Source organism: Diadema antillarum, unplaced genomic scaffold (assembly GCF_040938485.1).
Source record: "Diadema antillarum isolate AM-2024a unplaced genomic scaffold, OU_Dant_1.0 seq00000850_RagTag, whole genome shotgun sequence".
In the NCBI taxonomy this organism is placed as follows: Eukaryota; Metazoa; Echinodermata; class Echinoidea; order Diadematoida; family Diadematidae; genus Diadema; species Diadema antillarum.
In genome coordinates, this window is record NW_027271723.1 from 59632 (window position 1) to 77375 (window position 17744).

Sequence of the window (17744 nt, forward strand, 5' to 3'; positions counted from 1 at the left end):
GTGGATAAAAACTTGTATCAAAATATATCTATCCAATACAAGTTGTAATTGAGAAAGAAAACTTCAATGCAAGCTGTCAAAAAGAGATATTGAACCTGCACCTACTGTTTCCCAGTGCAAAACAACAAATCTTGGATTGGTGTGTTAAAACTATGCTCTGGATCATAACCAAGTTTACAAAAACTGAGGTATGATTCAATATCTGGGAATTAATACTGCTGCATATATATATGCAGGGCTCGACACTAACGGTGGCCCGGTGGCCCGGGGCCACCAAAATTGAAAGTTCGGCCACCAAATTTCAAAAAAGGGCAAATTTGGTGGCCCGCCTCGGGCCACCAAATTTTTTTTTGAAAAGTACGTCAATTAATTCGTAACTTTTTGCGCCGGAAATTAGCAGTTATATTTGTTTAAAGGATGGATGAAAAGGACTGAATGAGTGCTTGAGAGTGAGTGTTGCGAGTTTGTTGAGGTTTATTTATGGTTAGAGTTATGTCCAACTACCAATTCTTATTATGACTGGATAAAACTTAGATATTTGACTCATTAAAAAAAACAGGACTTTTAATGTTTTTTTATTGTTTTTTTTTTCGGGGCCACCAAATTTTTCTCTCGGGCCACCAAAAATTTGAAATTGAGGATTTTGGTGGCCCCATCGGGCCACCAAACAAAAACGTTAGTGTCGAGCCCTGATATATGCAATACTGTATTCATCAGTACCATCGAAGCAGCAAGTGTATGCAAGAGGGCACAAGACTATACATTTGGTTTGATAAAGAATATGAATCTTTTCCTCTTCTGAATCCAGGTTCAACACACTGCATCATGCTATGAATATTCAAGTTCAGAGAATACATGGTTCCTTTTTACATTCTTACTGAAATCATTTCATCAAATGCGACTAGTACCCCCATTCCACAGAGATTTTTTTCTCATTGGTCACTCACTGGAAGCAAAGTTATCGCTTTTGGCCACCCACCGAAGTGTATTGGATCGCAGTCCGATGAATCTGACTTGTCTTGGTCGACTATCAGGTCAGTGTCAGACATGTCAGGCGATGATCCCATGGGGCAAGATCGTCCGATGAGGATCATGGGCGACATGCCTGATACTCACCCGATAGTCGACCAACCAAGTCGGATTCATCAGACTGCGATCCCATACACTTCGGTGGGTGGTCGGAAGCAAGAAACTTTCCTTCCGATGAGTGACCGATGAGAAAAAATCTCTGTGGAATGGGGATATAAGTTTCAAGTTTCACATGCATTTTCCACTTCACATAAAGAAAACGAAACCAATGTGATTTCAGTATAGCGCTACGCACAGAATAAAACAATTAGTGACATAATAATGTGCATAAAAAATAAAGTGTGTGACTCATGATGAGAGTAAGTGTGGAAGGAATCAGCAATAGGCCATGCATCAAGCTGCGGTGCTAAAGATTTATGAATTCACTCAGTATTTTTAACTCATCTTACAGATAAATGAAATCACAGTCTGATGGCAAGAATGTATCAGTCCAAATCAATTTTCATCACACACGAGTCTTAAATTGGTAACTCTTCTCTAAGCACATTGAAATTTGCCCACCTCCCATTACCTACTTCCACAAGACAATATTTCAGAAAGAACAACATGCTCCACTTTGTAAAGTACTCGCTCAAAGGCTCTAAAGCCGCACACGGAAATCTCTGCAGAAAACACCAAGTATGTGAAAAATTTTCCTGGAGAAACAGAAATTATGATCACTAATTTTGCTCCACGTTTCTCAACATATAAATGGGTGTGTTCTGCATCACATCCACAGAGGAAAACATCCCAACGCTGTCACAGTAAAAATATGGAAAGCTTTACAAAGCGTGTGCATGTTCTGGTCGAGCAACAATGCACCAAAACAGACTTTATTGATCAATTTCATGTCAGTTTGATGAACAATCTTCCTTGGAGATGGTTAGTTCTAGTTACCTCTGTGAAAAAAATGAACATAATACAATTAATAGAACTCTCCAACTGAATTATATATAGATGTATTTATGTAATATCTACAAACATCATTACTTGTATTATTGTATATGCCATACGTATAGCAAGTCTAATTTTGGGGGAATGGGGACTTTCTGACAATTTCGCGAAAGGCTAAATTTGCGATCGTGGAATACAGCCATTACAATGGATGAGGAAATTGTAAAGTGCCTGCATCCATTCACACAGTCGGCACACCAAGATTTGGGCCTACTCAACTGTATCATCATGCACACTGTGCATGTAGTGTGTACTGCCTGTATGACGGTCACATTCGTGTTGGTATCAGACTTGATATTTTCGCGTGCTGTTGAATTTGCCCATAGCACCCGACCAGCGAACATACAGTTGTATAAGCCTTGTGAAATATATGGCGTATACAATGGCGGTTCTCATTCTCATCCAGTTAGATTTAGCAGAAGAAGAAAAATACAGGATTGGATTTCCAAATTTTCCTGCCGTATTGCATAGAAAGTTTGTTTGGCTTTCAGAGCCTGGCAGCCGGAGGGGCTTTGAGCAAGAGATCCTGTAATTCCAGCAGGTTGTCAGTGAGGGTGGCGGCAAATCGGTCCGAGTCCGTCTCGGGGCTGGTATTGTATGCTGTGATGGAGATGTTGAAGTGGTTGGGGTGGGGGTTGTAGCAGATGCCGTAGCCGTCCGGTACCACGGGTCCAAACAGCATCAGCAGGTCTTCCTTGCCTGGAACCTGGGGTGGACGCGGAAGTTGACACAATCAGCATGGGTGATTGATACATCATTTAGTTTCAATACGACCTCCAGGTATTAATACAGAAGAATAACATCAGCTAAAGTTTTTTTTTTTCTACTAGATGCCTAGTGTACAATTACATACAGCAGCAAAACAGTGCTGTAGTACAATGTACCTTTATTGGCATCTGAATTCAAAACGGTGAAGAAGTGAGATTTGTACATCAAAACAAATACCACTGTAGGTTTTACAAATCACTGTGAGGTACCACAGGTCTAAAAGCAAGAACAACTTTGATTTTCTAAGTATATCATATCAAAATAACAGAAAAAACATCAACAGCTTTTCCTTCATGTTTGTTGGTTTGTACGTTCTTGCCTACAACATCTTTCTTTTGGTCTCACCTGACTTGTGGACAGTCTAAAGTGGAAGCTGGACGTGAAGGCCGTGTCCATGAAGAGGTCAGGGACGTTGAGACCTTTCTCGATGGCGGTCAGCTTCAGGCCGAGCAGGTGTCTGTCGATACCATCTCCATTGATGACCTGAAAGGTGGGGGTAGAGATGATATCACACAGTCACATAGAGTGTAGATATGATACAGTGGGTTGTTTTGAAGTGGGCTGTATTGGAGTGATTTGTATTATGTACAGGGCTGCAAACTGTGTAGGCTGTGTTGCACTGGGTCACACAGCAGTCAATTGACTTGTACAGAGTTATTTTGAGGATGGCCATGTTGTAGTCGGAGTTCCACGTTGCAGGAAGCTATGTTACGGTGAACTGTGTTGTTGTGAGTTGTGTTGTAGTAGCCTATATTGTGGTGAGGTGTGTTATGATGGATTCTGTTGCAGAGGGCTTTACCGTAGTTGGTTGCATCACGACGTGTGGTGTTGCACATGGAAGTGTTACAGGTGCCTGTATATATGAGTTGAATCAATATCATTGCATTGGTAATCCCACAGCAGCAACCATGTGCAACTGATTGCTTGGGGTTGCTGCAACTGTGATACTCACATCTGTTTGTGGCACAATTGAGCTCTTGTTTGTTTGTTTCTTTCTCTCTTTTTTGTGATGAATCACATTGAGCAAAGAACTCTACAGTGTACTTTAATATTTGGAGGGCACAGACGGTTTTAGTTTAATTTTTTGCCTTGCTTCACACGATCTGTAGCAACATCCCTGAGCTCCAGTATCTTCTCAGGCATTGTGATACAAGAATATCGACTTCTTTTAACCCATGATCCTGCCAGGACAAAATACCTGCATTCCTCCAAGAAACAACAGGTATAATTCCTATCAAAAACTGAATTGATTTTGTGGTATTTTCAATTATCACTGAGGAGTGTTTTGAGGTTACAGGAAGAAAAACAAAGAAGAATTTGTTCAGAACTATTACTTATTCACACACATTAGTCAACGGAAATGATTAGTAATACAGGAAGTTTGTATGGCCATTTAAAGCAACCTGAAATAAAATATGCGCTTTTTTAAAATCAATTAAAAGAATTGCGCTGCAATGAAAGATATGATAAAACGAGGAATGTTTGCGAGTATTTTAATCTTGCAAATTTCACGAGAGCTCTGATTAGCAAAATTAGAATGCTCCGAAATGTTCTTTTCTACACTATATGCATTGAATGCCGGTGACAATTCGGGATAATTTCATGCCATAAAAAAGGCCGTAGGCTCCAATTTGCAAAAATATCATGTTTTACAGTACTGTAAAACGAGTGCATTTTAATTTTGTGAATTTTGCAAGTGCCAAGATTCGCGAAATTAAAATGCACGCGAAAGTTCTTGTCTACACTATATGCATTGAATGCAAGTGGCAGTTTGCAAAAAATTTCATGCCATGAAAAAGGCCGTAGGTTCCACTTCGTGAAAATTTCATGCTGCGAAAATATAATATTTTACAGGATACAAGAGAGAATTTGCAACTCGGCAGTATTTGAGCACTGGCCCAGTCAGCCTGACTCACATCATTGGTGTATTGCTTGTGTGCCTCTATCGCCTTTCTGAAGAGCATGACTCTCTCACTGGGCTGCAGAAGAGAGGAGAGGAAAACAGGGATGAAAAACGCAAATGATATCACACATAGGATGCAAGGGCACAGTATACAAATAATGACTGCTATGAAGGGCACAGTTAAAATTATGGGCCCAAGGTGATGTGAAAACCGTAACTATGCGCGAAGCGAAGCTGAGGGCATGGTTATGGTTTTCACATCACCGAGGGCCTACACAATTTTAACTGTACCCCGAATATCAAGCTGTCATAATTTGCTTTATATACCGAAAATATAGATTCTTCTTATCTGATTGGTTAAAAGGTTACCTGAATTACACAAAGACTCGTAATCAACGCTGATCGACAGCGCGGCAGTCGTATCATTGGTGCGTACATATGAGCGATCTATGTGTACAGGGTTGCGACTGTCTCCAAACCTATTTACAGGGCACACTGATTCTATGCCCCGGGCACAGTAAATCATGACATCATTTTGATCAAAAATGGGACACAGCTATTTTCATGACTCCACTTTTAACCAATCAGATGAGAGGAATCTATAAATGAGGTATATAATACATAACAGTGCATAAGAAAAAAAGAATAAGACACATGAACCACGCATTATATCACACGTAGGATGCGAGGGTTCAGTACATGACAGTGCATCAGAGAAAAGAATAAGACGGATGAACCACGAATGATATCACATGTCTGACGCAGAGGCAGAATATGGCCTAATTTCACAAGGGTAATTCAGATAATCTGATTTTATTTTATTCAAGTCATGATAATGTTTAAAATAGAAGTCAATTGACTAGATGAAGCCACAAAAGGGGGCACCAGGTAAACGCCACTGTGCATTCATCATTAGAAGACTGTTGGCAAACATACAACAAAGGAGTCAGAAATCAACATAAGCCATGGACTAGATTTAAACTACCTCTGTGGACACCACCTACATAGCTTAAATCAAATGAATTTAGATTATATCTCATGGTACATGCTCAAATATTTGGTCAAGAAGTATGAAAATTATGCAAACATACAAAATATTAAAAAAAATTCTCTTTCACTATACTCAGTTGAGAGTCAAAAAACAGTTAGACTATACAAAGTTTATAGCATACCCTTGTGCTCTAAAAAGGAACGTGCAAAATTCTAGATATATTAAAGTCCTCACAAAATTTTAGCTAAGGTGTGAAAAGACACACTCAATTTGATGTGTTTCAATATTTTCCCTCATCAGCACAGCAAAAAAAACAAGGAAAAGTAGAAATTACGCGGTGCGTAACATATGTCCCCGCCGGAAGTAGCATTTTGTAACAAAATGTGCAATATAGGTAAAAAATCAAGGTCAAAGGTCAAAGAAGTCAAAGGTCAAAATTCTGTGTAGAAGTTTTGAAGCCCTCACCTAGTGCCATCACATAAAGCAAATGGAATCGAAATTGGGTTAGAAATGGCGAAGGAGTAGCATTTTGTAGCCAATGTACAATATAGGTCAAAAATCAAGGTCAAAGGTCAAAGAAGACAAAGGTCAAAATTCTGTGTAGAAGTTTTGAAGCCCTCACCTAGTGCTATCACATAAAGCAAACGGAATCGAAATCGGGTTAGAAATGGCGAAGGAGTAGCATTCTGTAGCAAAATGCACAATATAGGTCAAAAATCAAGGTCAAAGGTCAAAGAAGTCAAAGGTCAAAATTCTGTGTAGAAGTTTTGAAGCCCTCAACTAGTGCCATCATATAAAGCAAACGGAATCGAAATCGGGTTAAAAATGGCGAAGGAGTAGCATTTCGTAGCAAAATGTACAATATAGGTCAAAAATCAAGGTCAAAGGTCAAAGAAGTCAAAGGTCAAAATTCTGTGTAGAAGTTTTGAAGCCCTCACCTAGTGCCATCACATAAAGCAAACGGAATCGAAATCGGGTTAGAAATGGCGAAGGAGTAGCATTTTGTAGCAAAATGTACAATATAGGTCAAAAAATCAAGGTCAAAGGTCAAAGAAGTCAAAGGTCAAAATTCTGTGTAGAAGTTTTGAAGCCCTCACCTAGTGCCATCACATAAAGCAAACGGAATCGAAATCGGGTTAGAAATGGCGAAGGAGTAGCATTTTGTAGCAAAATGTACAATATAGGTCAAAGGTCAAGGTCAAAGGTCACGACTGAAATTCTGTGTAGAAGTTTCAAAGCTCCCATGTAGTGCTATCATATAAAGCAAACAGAATCAAAATTGGCTCATAAATGACAGAGAAGTAGCAAATTGAAGATTTTGATCACACACGGACGCACACACGGACACACGGACACACGGACACACGGACGGACGGACGGACAGACGGACGGACACACGGACACACACACGTACGGAGCCCGTTTCATAGTCCCCTGCTCGAACTCGTTCGGCGGGGACAAAAAAAAAAAAATCATCACTGAAAGGGGGAAAAAAAGGCACATCTGAAAATGAAATAATGATCACATTGTGATCTCTGACCTTTTTGGCCGGATCAAGCATAGCACGAGCAAAGTTGTCCGAGTCGATGGAAGCGCTGCGTATCGTGTCGGTACGACCATACTTGTATTTCCGCAGTGATCCACTCTCGTACGTGGCTGTGGAGTGTCCGTACAATCTGGAAATGAATGCGGGATGCAATGTACCACAGTAATTGGTCAACTTTTCTCACGATAGTTAGTGTGATGGTAGCAAATTATAAATTTTAGTCAAACATCAATTATCTCATTGAAATACATCTTGCATGTTTTCCCAAATTAGGATTTCGTAATGAATTCTGAAACATCATGTTTTCTAGATAAACTGGTGAAAAATTTGTTAAATCCATTTCATTCACTCTTGCTCTTGAAAATCTGTTTCTTTTATGTAGTATTTTACTGGTCGTCTGATAGTTGATACTATTCCCTTCACCTCCTTTCAACCATGCCAACTGCTGAAAAATAAAGTTTTTAAATGAGTTCTGGCACATCACTTCCACACTGAAACTACAATGCTATACCCCATGCACTAAAAGAAAAAACAAAGCACAACAAAACTTATTGAATTCCATTCAAATACTATCCAAGGCAGTAATCTTAAAAAAGAAAAAGAAAGAAAAAAAGAGACGCTCAAATCAACATCCCAAAGAAGCAGTCACTCCTGTCCAACAGTGAAGTCCACAGTGCAAATGAAAATGAGGTTACCTAGTCCAAACTTACTTGAAGAACGTATACTGGATGGCAATTTGGAAGAAGGCATCTGGACTGAGGCGCTGGGACTTTGGGAAGTCCTTGCCGTAGCTAGAGAACTGGAAGCAGGTCACCTGCAGTTCGTCATGAGCTCTGATGATAACACAGAACAGGCAACAGACAAAATGTGTTTAACAATTTGATGTAGTGAATTCGTAAGGAGAGGGCCACCACAGTATACAAATAATGAATGGTCACGAGTGTGAAATCTTATTCCATTGCATGAGTAAAGATCATACAATATTTGTTCTATACGACGACTGGGGCATTAACAGATTGTAGTCCACACCAATTCTTGAATTTAGAGCTTTCTCCCTTGAGTTGTGTGTTATGAATGCATCGACACTATCAGCATATCTTGTTCTTCTTTCCAACTTATGGTAATGTCAATGATGAACAAAACTGAATCCACAAAACCACAGAAGCCAAAATACTAAATGCAATTGTTTCTCATTTTACAAGCCAAGGCTAAGTAAAACCTACAACTCAATAACCACTGCAAGATATCCAGGCTTATTCAAGTGACCATTGCTCAGCCTCAAACCAGGATGTGGCTAGGAATATAAGGAAACTATACAATAATAACAACAAATTGTGATGACTTTTGATTTCTACTGAAGGTACCTGGTGATGATAGACAGAGGAGGAGACACTGTTTTGTGGGCTAAGCACTCACAGAGATGCCAAGATACAATGACTCAAGGAAAAATGTGATGACTGAAGTGTCATCCTCAGGCGATGGTCTTTACTTGCAAAAAGGCATTGCTGCAGACCTGGGAATGATTTCATGGATATACATTCATCCTTTGAAAGACCTAGCAGCATGGGGAGAAGGGGGTGGTCATATTGAATCAATCGTCATTCACTGCCCACCAGGGTACATTCCATAACGACAAATAGAACCCATAAGCTAATAATATGTGCATCGAAGCGTACACTCATAAGTAATGGTCACCTCCAGACAAGATTCTTTGGCTATGTGCGTACTTGCATAGGGATCAGTGTTAAATCTGTACCCAACTTGGTATGGGGATTTTTGTATATATCCATGGACCTAACATACATGGACTGTTCACAGCAGTCTTTCTTTGATGTAATCATCGTCACCGACACATGATTATGTGCATCTTAATGAGTACATTTAGGTGTCTGGACAATAACGATTGTGTGATCATGTATCGTCACTAACAAAAGAATCGTTTCCCTCATCTCTGTCTTGTTTGGCTGATGTGCCTTTTTCAGACGAAAATGTCTTTGATTAAATACAGATGATGAGGAGCAGCAAAACCTGAGAACATGACAAATTTTGTGTCAAAAGATGGGTCTTTGCTGATTTGCACATTTTCGCACATGCATAAGACCTTGCCTAATGATAAAGATATACCTGTTCTCTACCATTACTGTCCCTTCTTGCTCTGGAATAAGCTGCGGAAAAGTGAAATATCGAGATCACAAATGACAATCATTCTGCCGAATTGTTAGCTTTCTTTTAAAAACTGCCTGCTTCTCCCACGCGAAATTGTTTTGAGGCATGATTTCCTAACATACACCACAACTGCACATTCACTTTACTTGATTTTTGTGAGTTATTTTCTTCTGCGCATATAGTTTTAGATTTCTCGAATCTCCGTCTTGTTCTTCTCCCGGCTTGCTAGCAGCAATGATGATGGGATCAAAGCAGTGAAGCATGCTAAAAATGTCTTTGTGGCGCTTTTGAGATGTATAGATGCATGAATTAATTAACGATACAATGAATGTCCTTGTATATTAGGTCCATGATATATCCAAGCCAGGGCAGCCTTCATGGTATCCCCAAGTTACCGGGTCTTTGATTATCTCACAAAGTGGAGCACTGGTTTTCTCCCATACCCGACCCCATCCCATTATCTGCCGACATTCAATCATTGTCATGAGATCATCGATTTGGGCAAGAAACATGGAGATGCTCACATATCAATGTTCTGCTTGGCCTCATCGATGGTGTCGAGGATCTCAGGGTCGATGTTGAACTCTAGCCGCTCGGGTCTTGTCACGCCCGGCGTCGATTCACCAATCTCTTCAACAATATTGTTCCTGTTGTGAGATTAACACATTTTTTTTTTAAATTAGGAAAAAATTATTGATCCTGTTAGAATGTGTGAAATAACAGCTTTGTGCACACTAATGCTACCTCATAATTTGGATGTCTTTTCATTTTAATTTTTTACTACTTGTGATAAAGCTTTTTTACATCCCTATTTGACTGCAGAAAGCACACCAAACCACTCATACCAAACCATACTGTAAAAGTGGAAATTTTCGTGTAAATAATTTTTCGGCAACAGCTGGGTAAAATGAATTTTCACCTGTTCTTAATCAAATGGAATTAGAGAGATGAAATATCGTTACATATCAGAATTGAAAATTTTTGCCTGTTTTTATTTGGGGGCTAGTTTCATGTTGAGCAAAATGTGCATACCATGAAAACTTCCACATGTACAGTATTATAACATGTAAATTATTGCCACTTTAGAGGAACTTCTCATTGCAATGCTGTGAAAAGGTCAGCAAAACGTCAGGGTTGAATGTGAACTACACATCATATAGACTGACATCACCGCATGAACATGTTGTATAAACTTTTTGTCATTACCAGGTGAATTTTTAAAAGAAATTGGCCAATAACAATCCAGAATTATGATTGATGTCCGAACCTTCAAAACCTTTTTTTTTTTTTTTTTTTTTGGGGGGGGGGGAATTCTACGGCAAGTCAACCACATCACACCATCCATTGAATGAATAGAGGCATTTAACACATCAAAAATGAATGAGCAGAAAAGACTGGTGAAAGAGACTACTCACATGTACTTCAGACTGTGATCAACGAGAGCCACTATTGGTGGCCCCTCTGCTGTACAGTGCTCATATGTCATTCCCATGTAGCCAGACCTTCCCACCCAGAACTGTGGTATATGATCGAGATGAATACATACAGAGACAGACAGAGAGATATAGAGATTGAAAGATAGATGAATAAGTACACTTTTATGTGACAAGGAAATAAACAATTGTGTTTCATAGTCATATTACCAGGTTCTTACTCTTGACTTGTTCTTTGATGCCACTTAAGTAACAGAAGACCTTGCCCAAATATATAATAAGAAGCAAATATCTGAACACAGAGACCCTTTCCCAAAGAATCTTGAGGGCAAGGAATCTTTACATCATAATTGTTTAAAATCAATAACATCAGAGGTCCACTGCCATGCAACAAGGATCACAGACAGCCAAACACTAGTTGCGTTAACTGTAAAGACCTCACCTGCAGCGTTTTGTCGAACCATCGGTTGCCACTGCTGATGTGGCTGCCACCACCATACAATGACTGGCGCCCTCTAAAGGCCAGTGCATTGACGTCCACACCTGGCTTGTCATCCTGGTCGAGGGACACGAGGAACAGGCCGCGCTTGATCTTCTCAAAGCTGGCCTTGTTGATTCGATCTGAGCATGCATAACAAAGAAAAATAAACAGAATGTGCTCTTTTTGTTTTCAGCAACAGCTGCTCATTTGGAAGATGCATGGTATATCAGTTCATAATTAGGATACCTCCCAGATTTTACACTAATAAACCACAGCTCAAGTCATAAGGTTTCTCACTACTCTTCACAAAGTTTTTGCAGGTTCCTAGAAAATGTTTAGCATAAAATGAAGAAATAAAAAAGAAAAACTTACACCCAAAAGGTCTTGGGTGTAACATTGTAGCATCTACATTGTATCACTGTTGTCTGGCTGACTATATGAGAGTATAAACAGACATAAACCCTCCAATGATCAATGTACAGGATTAAAAAAACAAACAAACAAACAAACTCACAAACAAACATGAAAACATCTATTCAAAGTTTTGAAACCATAAGCATTGAGTATCAAAAAAAAAAACAGTAATATAATGTCATATAAATACTTTGACAATATTCAAATATCAATTCATATGAATGATTGTCAAAGCATGTACTTTATTTGCATGATAAATGAATTCTATGACTACAGTGTAGCTAGACTCTATGCAAGGGGTGTGTTGAACAATTACAAGGAAATAAAAAGACAGGAAAAAGCTTCAAATGTGACTGTAAGGCACATACCTTTCTTCATCTTCTTGTAGATTTTGCCCCACGTGTTTCGGTGTTCTGATGTCAGGATACCGACAGGGACGGCGGGAATAGGTGTGGCATCCACAATGTGTTTGAGCCCGGCGTACAGATCGCTAAGACTGTGTGGCTTGCCATCCGCCCTGAGCACATCAAGGGTGTACAGCTGAGAGAGCAAATTAGCATATACTATCACTTTATTGAAGTTGATCAAACAACAGCAAAGGAAAACATTGAAAGATGTGACAACACAATAGCGATAACAATATTATTACAGCAATATATCATGCCCAGGACAAGACACATAAATGAGCATGCACGGCAGATGAGAATTAGACATAGAATAGATATAAAGGCCTTTTGTCGCTGGGGTAACAAGGCCTTGTATCTCAAATTTTGCTGAAAATGATCAGTTAAGTGATGTCCTGTCCAAATCCTAGCTATTTTACCCCAAAAATGAAGCCACCATGGCATATCAAAGGAAAGGCTATCCTGTTTGATTTAGTGCATTGGCAGCCACATATTTTTGCTCTCCTGAACATATGACATTTTGAAGATATGAGGTCTTGTCGGCCCAGCGACGCAATGGCATGTCACCGACTAATGAACATGAACCTTGTACTGCCACCCATAATATATCAATTTGCCTCTTCCTAAATTCATGTGTTTCATCCTAGCCAATCACAAGATGGTGGACTACCGACCTGATTGTTGTACATCACCACAATGTGCTTGGGTGCATCCGCCATATTGGGTGGATACGTCACCACTCCGTCAATCTTGGGTCCTGGTACTCTGCAGGAGGCCAGGATCTTGTAGTACTGGTCCATGCACAGGGGCTGGCCTCCCATCTTGTCGACTGGCACAGATTGCCTGAGGTTAAAAGGCAAAGGTAAAAGGTCAACTCAACATATTCTGTGATAATCTGTTGTTTAATATGGTGGATACCGTTACATTTCATGCACAGAATTTGCATCACAGCATGCAAATGGACATTCACTGAAATATCCTAATATGTAATAAACATAAAGATCCCACAATTCATCTATAATTGGCTAAAGCCTTGTTTTAACCCGTTGGAGACAAGTTCGCAGAATACTTGGGCAGGTGTCTATGAGAAATGCGTGTTATAGCAAAATCAGTCCGTCCTCAACAGGTTAACAGACCTCACCCTGACAATGTTACGACAACATCTGGAGAACAATATTCCTCCCCTCAGGAAACAAAACTACAGGAGAGAGCAAGGGGTACTGTTTTAACAGACATACACCTTTTCTGGGCAGATTTCTGTAACAACCTATGTATTCATGTGCAAAGGTGGTGCCGCTACAGTCCATGCACATGATCAGTGAGCAGTGTGCCATTATGTTGCATGAGAGCATTTTGATAGAAGAGTTGTCAGGGTGTTGTTGGGGTAATTACCCTTGCTCTTTACGATAGAATTTGACAAAAGTCACGTAACAACATTTGAAGGGATCGTTTTGATATGCAGGATAAAAAAAGATTGCCCAGACGTTGTCACAGTAACTCTGGTTTGAAAGGTTTTCTTAAAACAGGGCTTACGTTGGCATTCCTACTAGTTGCATAATGTAAAGCTCACACTAAAAGTCATTGCACAAACATTCTGCATGCATGCTCACATGACAGGAACTCAAGAAATGTTAATCAAATCCTTGCTTGGCAGATGGTCAGCTTCCAGAGTCTCAAAATTAATTGAGATTTCACAGACAAATCATAATGAGCTTGATCTACAATGTATGAGGGGACTTTAAATACCCACAATGCACTGCAAGAAATGATTTGAATTCAAGTGAATTCCGTGGTATGGCATACAGTATAACGCATAAATGCAGGGAAGACTGGCATTACACACTCACGTGTCAATCATGTACTTGAAGTCCATAATGCCTGTGATGAGTTTTGCAGCCTGTTGCAATTGACCATCTTGACCTCCGACCTCTGAACTCTCCGATCTGGGGAAGATGACACCTGGCGACACGTTGACCACGACCGGCGACCGGAATTCCAGGTAGGCCACTCTCAGCCACCAGTCCGACAGCTGTAATGATGTGACACAGACACTCGTTACACGCTACTGACCTCATACAATATTGAAATTTGCTTTACATACAGTACCAGCCAATCACACTGAAGCTGATGTAGCACAACAAAATCACACATAAACATGCAGTTTACAAATATTCATTTCTTGCATATTTGGTGGTCTTGTAGTCGACTATTAACAACAATGTTTTTCCTGAAACAATATTCTTTATGACTGCTGTAAACAAACATTAAACTGTTTCTACATAATTATCAATGAATGGATATCAGCATTAAATTTCTATTCAAACCCATGAAGTACATCTTAAGATAGCGGTATTTTCTAGGACATGCTCAAACTCACCCAATTTTCAAACTTTTTTGATCTGTTGATTAATCCCATCTGGAGCTCCTGCCCAATGCCTCCTGGTCTTCCAAAGTCATCTACAATCTGCAACAAAATAGGCATTTGTGGCATGAAAGCAAGATCCCACCCATGTTCTTCTCAGAGTTCTTACAATCAAGCAACACTGAAAAATTATTAGAATGGTCCAAAAACTGATATTGGTGAATACATGAAAAAATTAGAAATGTCGCTACGGCGACTGGTGTATGCCTCCGCCAAAATGCATGGTTCTCCTAATAGGTCAATAGTACAATATCTTGACAATGTGTGATGACAGTTTCACACAATTGGCAAAATATTAAAATGACAGGTTTGCCACAAATGTGCTGAATGTTCACTTTCCTAGAACTAGGTTCACTTGGATGAATGATTAAAACGTCAGAGTGCAGGCATTTGGGGGAACTGATGATTTTTACTTGACTTTTGACCCTTTTACAAGTTTATGCATTGAGTAATTTTCAAGGTATTGAGAAAAAGTATAATTTCAGTATCAAATGGTAAAATAGTATTATCTAAACCTGGTCTTTGACCTTTGACCCCACAGTTCCAAAGAGAATCACTGTTAGGTAGAACATGCATGAATATGTAAGTTTCATGATAATACCTTGAGTTATTTTTGAGATATGGAGGAAGAAGGGCAATTTAATAGCACTTTCACTTGACCTTTGACCATTGACCTTTTGGCAAGAAACTTCCCACAGAATATATATTGGGTTATACATGCATACATCAAGTTGAAAAAAAAATCCTTCAGGCATTGCATTTTTATAAGGAAAGTAGTGATATTTTGAGGAGTTGACCTTGACCTTTGACCCCCTGACCTTTTACCCATGACCCCAACTTCCCTAGATAATCACTGCCCATCGGTACATGCATTATACTAAGTTCCATGAAGATACCTTGAACCATTTGCGAGATATGGAGAAAAACATGAAATTTCAACCTTTTTTTCACAAAATAACCTGTGACCTTTGACCTTTGACCCTGTGACCCTAAAATCCAAACAAAGTATTATCCCCCCAGGATATACCCTCATACCAAGTTTGATCCAAAACCACCTCACGGTTCTTGAGATATCGACAAAAACAAAACGGAACGGACGTACGGACGGACGGACGGACGGACGGACGGACGGACGTACGGACGGACGGATGGACGGACGGACGGAAGGACGACCCGAAAACATAATGCCTCCGGCCACTTCGTTGGCGGAGGCATAAAAAAAACCCACACATTTTCTTTTTCCCTCATTCCACGTTCATATCAAATCATAGCATCAAAACAAAGCTACAAATGTAGCTACTGTGCATGAATATATGATTAGAACAGCGATATCCTGTCTGGCCTGGAATTTCAGATTCTCTCTGGTGCATCTTAGCCTCATTTTGTAAAATTTAGAATAACACGAGCCCCGAAAACTCTTCATAAAATATTTCCAATGATGAGCTAACTTTATCACAGCATGTCAAAGACACAACAAGGTCAAACTTTCCCTGATGCCCTGATTGTAATTCTAACAGATGTGTGATTTCCTGAAGCACACATCATAGCATAACGTTGCAAGTACACATATACATGTAGCCTTATACTCTATCTGTAGGTCACTGATGGTAGTCTCAAGCTCACTGTGATGTCAACAAACTGTCATTCAAAGTATCATGAATAATAGAATTACCAAATCAGAATATGATATAATCTCCAAAAGAGTACATTTAACATACAATAATATAAAAATGTCCATCCAAAAGACACAGAATCCATTGCCAACATCTACTCCTTAATTAATGGAATAGTGTACAGTGTAAATTGGAACAGCTTTTATTATTGTATGATAATGATATGATACATGTACATACAAGTACATGTATAACAGAAGAATGAAATGTCAACCACCTGAGAGGAATATTGAGGATTTAAGTCTGGAGTTTTATCTTCTTGGAAAACTAACAGGTAACATTTTCTGGATATGTAGAAAGAGAAGGTACCGGTATTCCGTTCATATTGTGTACATCATTTATATTGTTAAATGTACATGTACAGTACCTGACTTGATGTACATCATTTACTGTACATGATTTCTTCAATAGTGCATGAATCTAGGGAGTAGTTCAATATGTTATTTTGATCCCCTTCAGATCAAAGTACAAGTGGGTGTACGGTGTGTGCTATTATCTCATTCTTTATATTTTGTGTTCAGAATAACTCTGTCAGTGATTCACAGGGAGAAATCTGTATGTACAGTGCATATTGCAGGTACTGTGCACTGTTTATTATGCAGTCATCAATATTTACATTACAGTGCAAAAGTGATTTTGTTTGACTCTCTGAGAGTTCTGATGATTAAAGGAGGCATGAATTAGGCAGGAAAGGGGAGGGACCTTCTTCAATAATCTGACCGGTCATGTGATTGGTCACATGATTAGCCATGCATCCCTATGCAGTCACATGAGTGTTTAAACTTTTAGAGAAGACAAACTTTACAAACAATTGTCATAACCCACAGTATAACTGTGGTATAACTGTACAAGGAATTTAAAAAAAAAAAAAAGTTTCTTATGCTTTGTTTGTGAATGAACTTTACAAAGTGAAATCTGTAGAAAATGGGCACTTTTGAGACCCCTGGTCTACCCTTACAACATTGTATGTGCCCCTGTACAGAGTAATTAATCAAATGCATCCTGGTCAAGAGAACAATGTACATGTACTTCAGAACATTCCATACCATATTGCAATTAGAAAACATTAGCTTACAATTTGTTGCTAGATTCTTCATTAAAAACATCTTATTTTTGAGTTGGTTTTCATGAATAGAGTAAAATTGGGTGAACTGATTAGTATGGTACAACTTTAATGAAAATAAAGTCAGATATGAAATTTGATGTGCATGTACAATTGTACATAGTGATATTGCTTGTACAAAGTGTAACTCCATTAGGAAATTCACAATGGCATTACCTTACATCTTTTCCACTGGTTTGTATGCAAACATCAGAACAGTGGCATACACTGTATGTTATCACAGCCAATTGAACAAATTGTGGAAATGAACATAAGGTAAAAAAGAGCACTGACCCCTTATTCCCTATAGACAACTGGTACTACTCTTCCTTTGCTTTCTTTTCAGATTGGTGTCTAGGAACTATTATAGGTTTTCCGATCCATTTTCACACTTTTGTCATTCATTTTCAAAGATTTAT

The 17744-nt window shown here is 39.1% G+C and overlaps 1 protein-coding gene across 1 annotated transcript in view; it reads right to left on the reverse strand.

Annotated features, from left to right (window-relative positions):
* Positions 1-2483: 2483 nt before the first annotated feature.
* LOC139740380 (carnitine O-acetyltransferase-like) overlaps positions 2484-17744 on the reverse strand; it is a 28105-nt gene continuing 12844 nt past the window's right edge. Inside the window, exons 3-14 of the mRNA XM_071650973.1 lie at positions 14506-14592; positions 13976-14157; positions 12803-12971; positions 12093-12264; positions 11272-11450; positions 10812-10912; positions 9921-10043; positions 7941-8063; positions 7225-7360; positions 4707-4769; positions 3136-3273; positions 2484-2728 (exon numbers count right to left, since the gene is read on the reverse strand). Of these exons, the coding sequence (XP_071507074.1) occupies positions 2510-2728; positions 3136-3273; positions 4707-4769; positions 7225-7360; positions 7941-8063; positions 9921-10043; positions 10812-10912; positions 11272-11450; positions 12093-12264; positions 12803-12971; positions 13976-14157; positions 14506-14592 (1692 nt within the window). The 3' untranslated portion in view covers positions 2484-2509. The remainder of the gene's footprint in view (positions 2729-3135; positions 3274-4706; positions 4770-7224; positions 7361-7940; positions 8064-9920; positions 10044-10811; positions 10913-11271; positions 11451-12092; positions 12265-12802; positions 12972-13975; positions 14158-14505; positions 14593-17744) is intronic.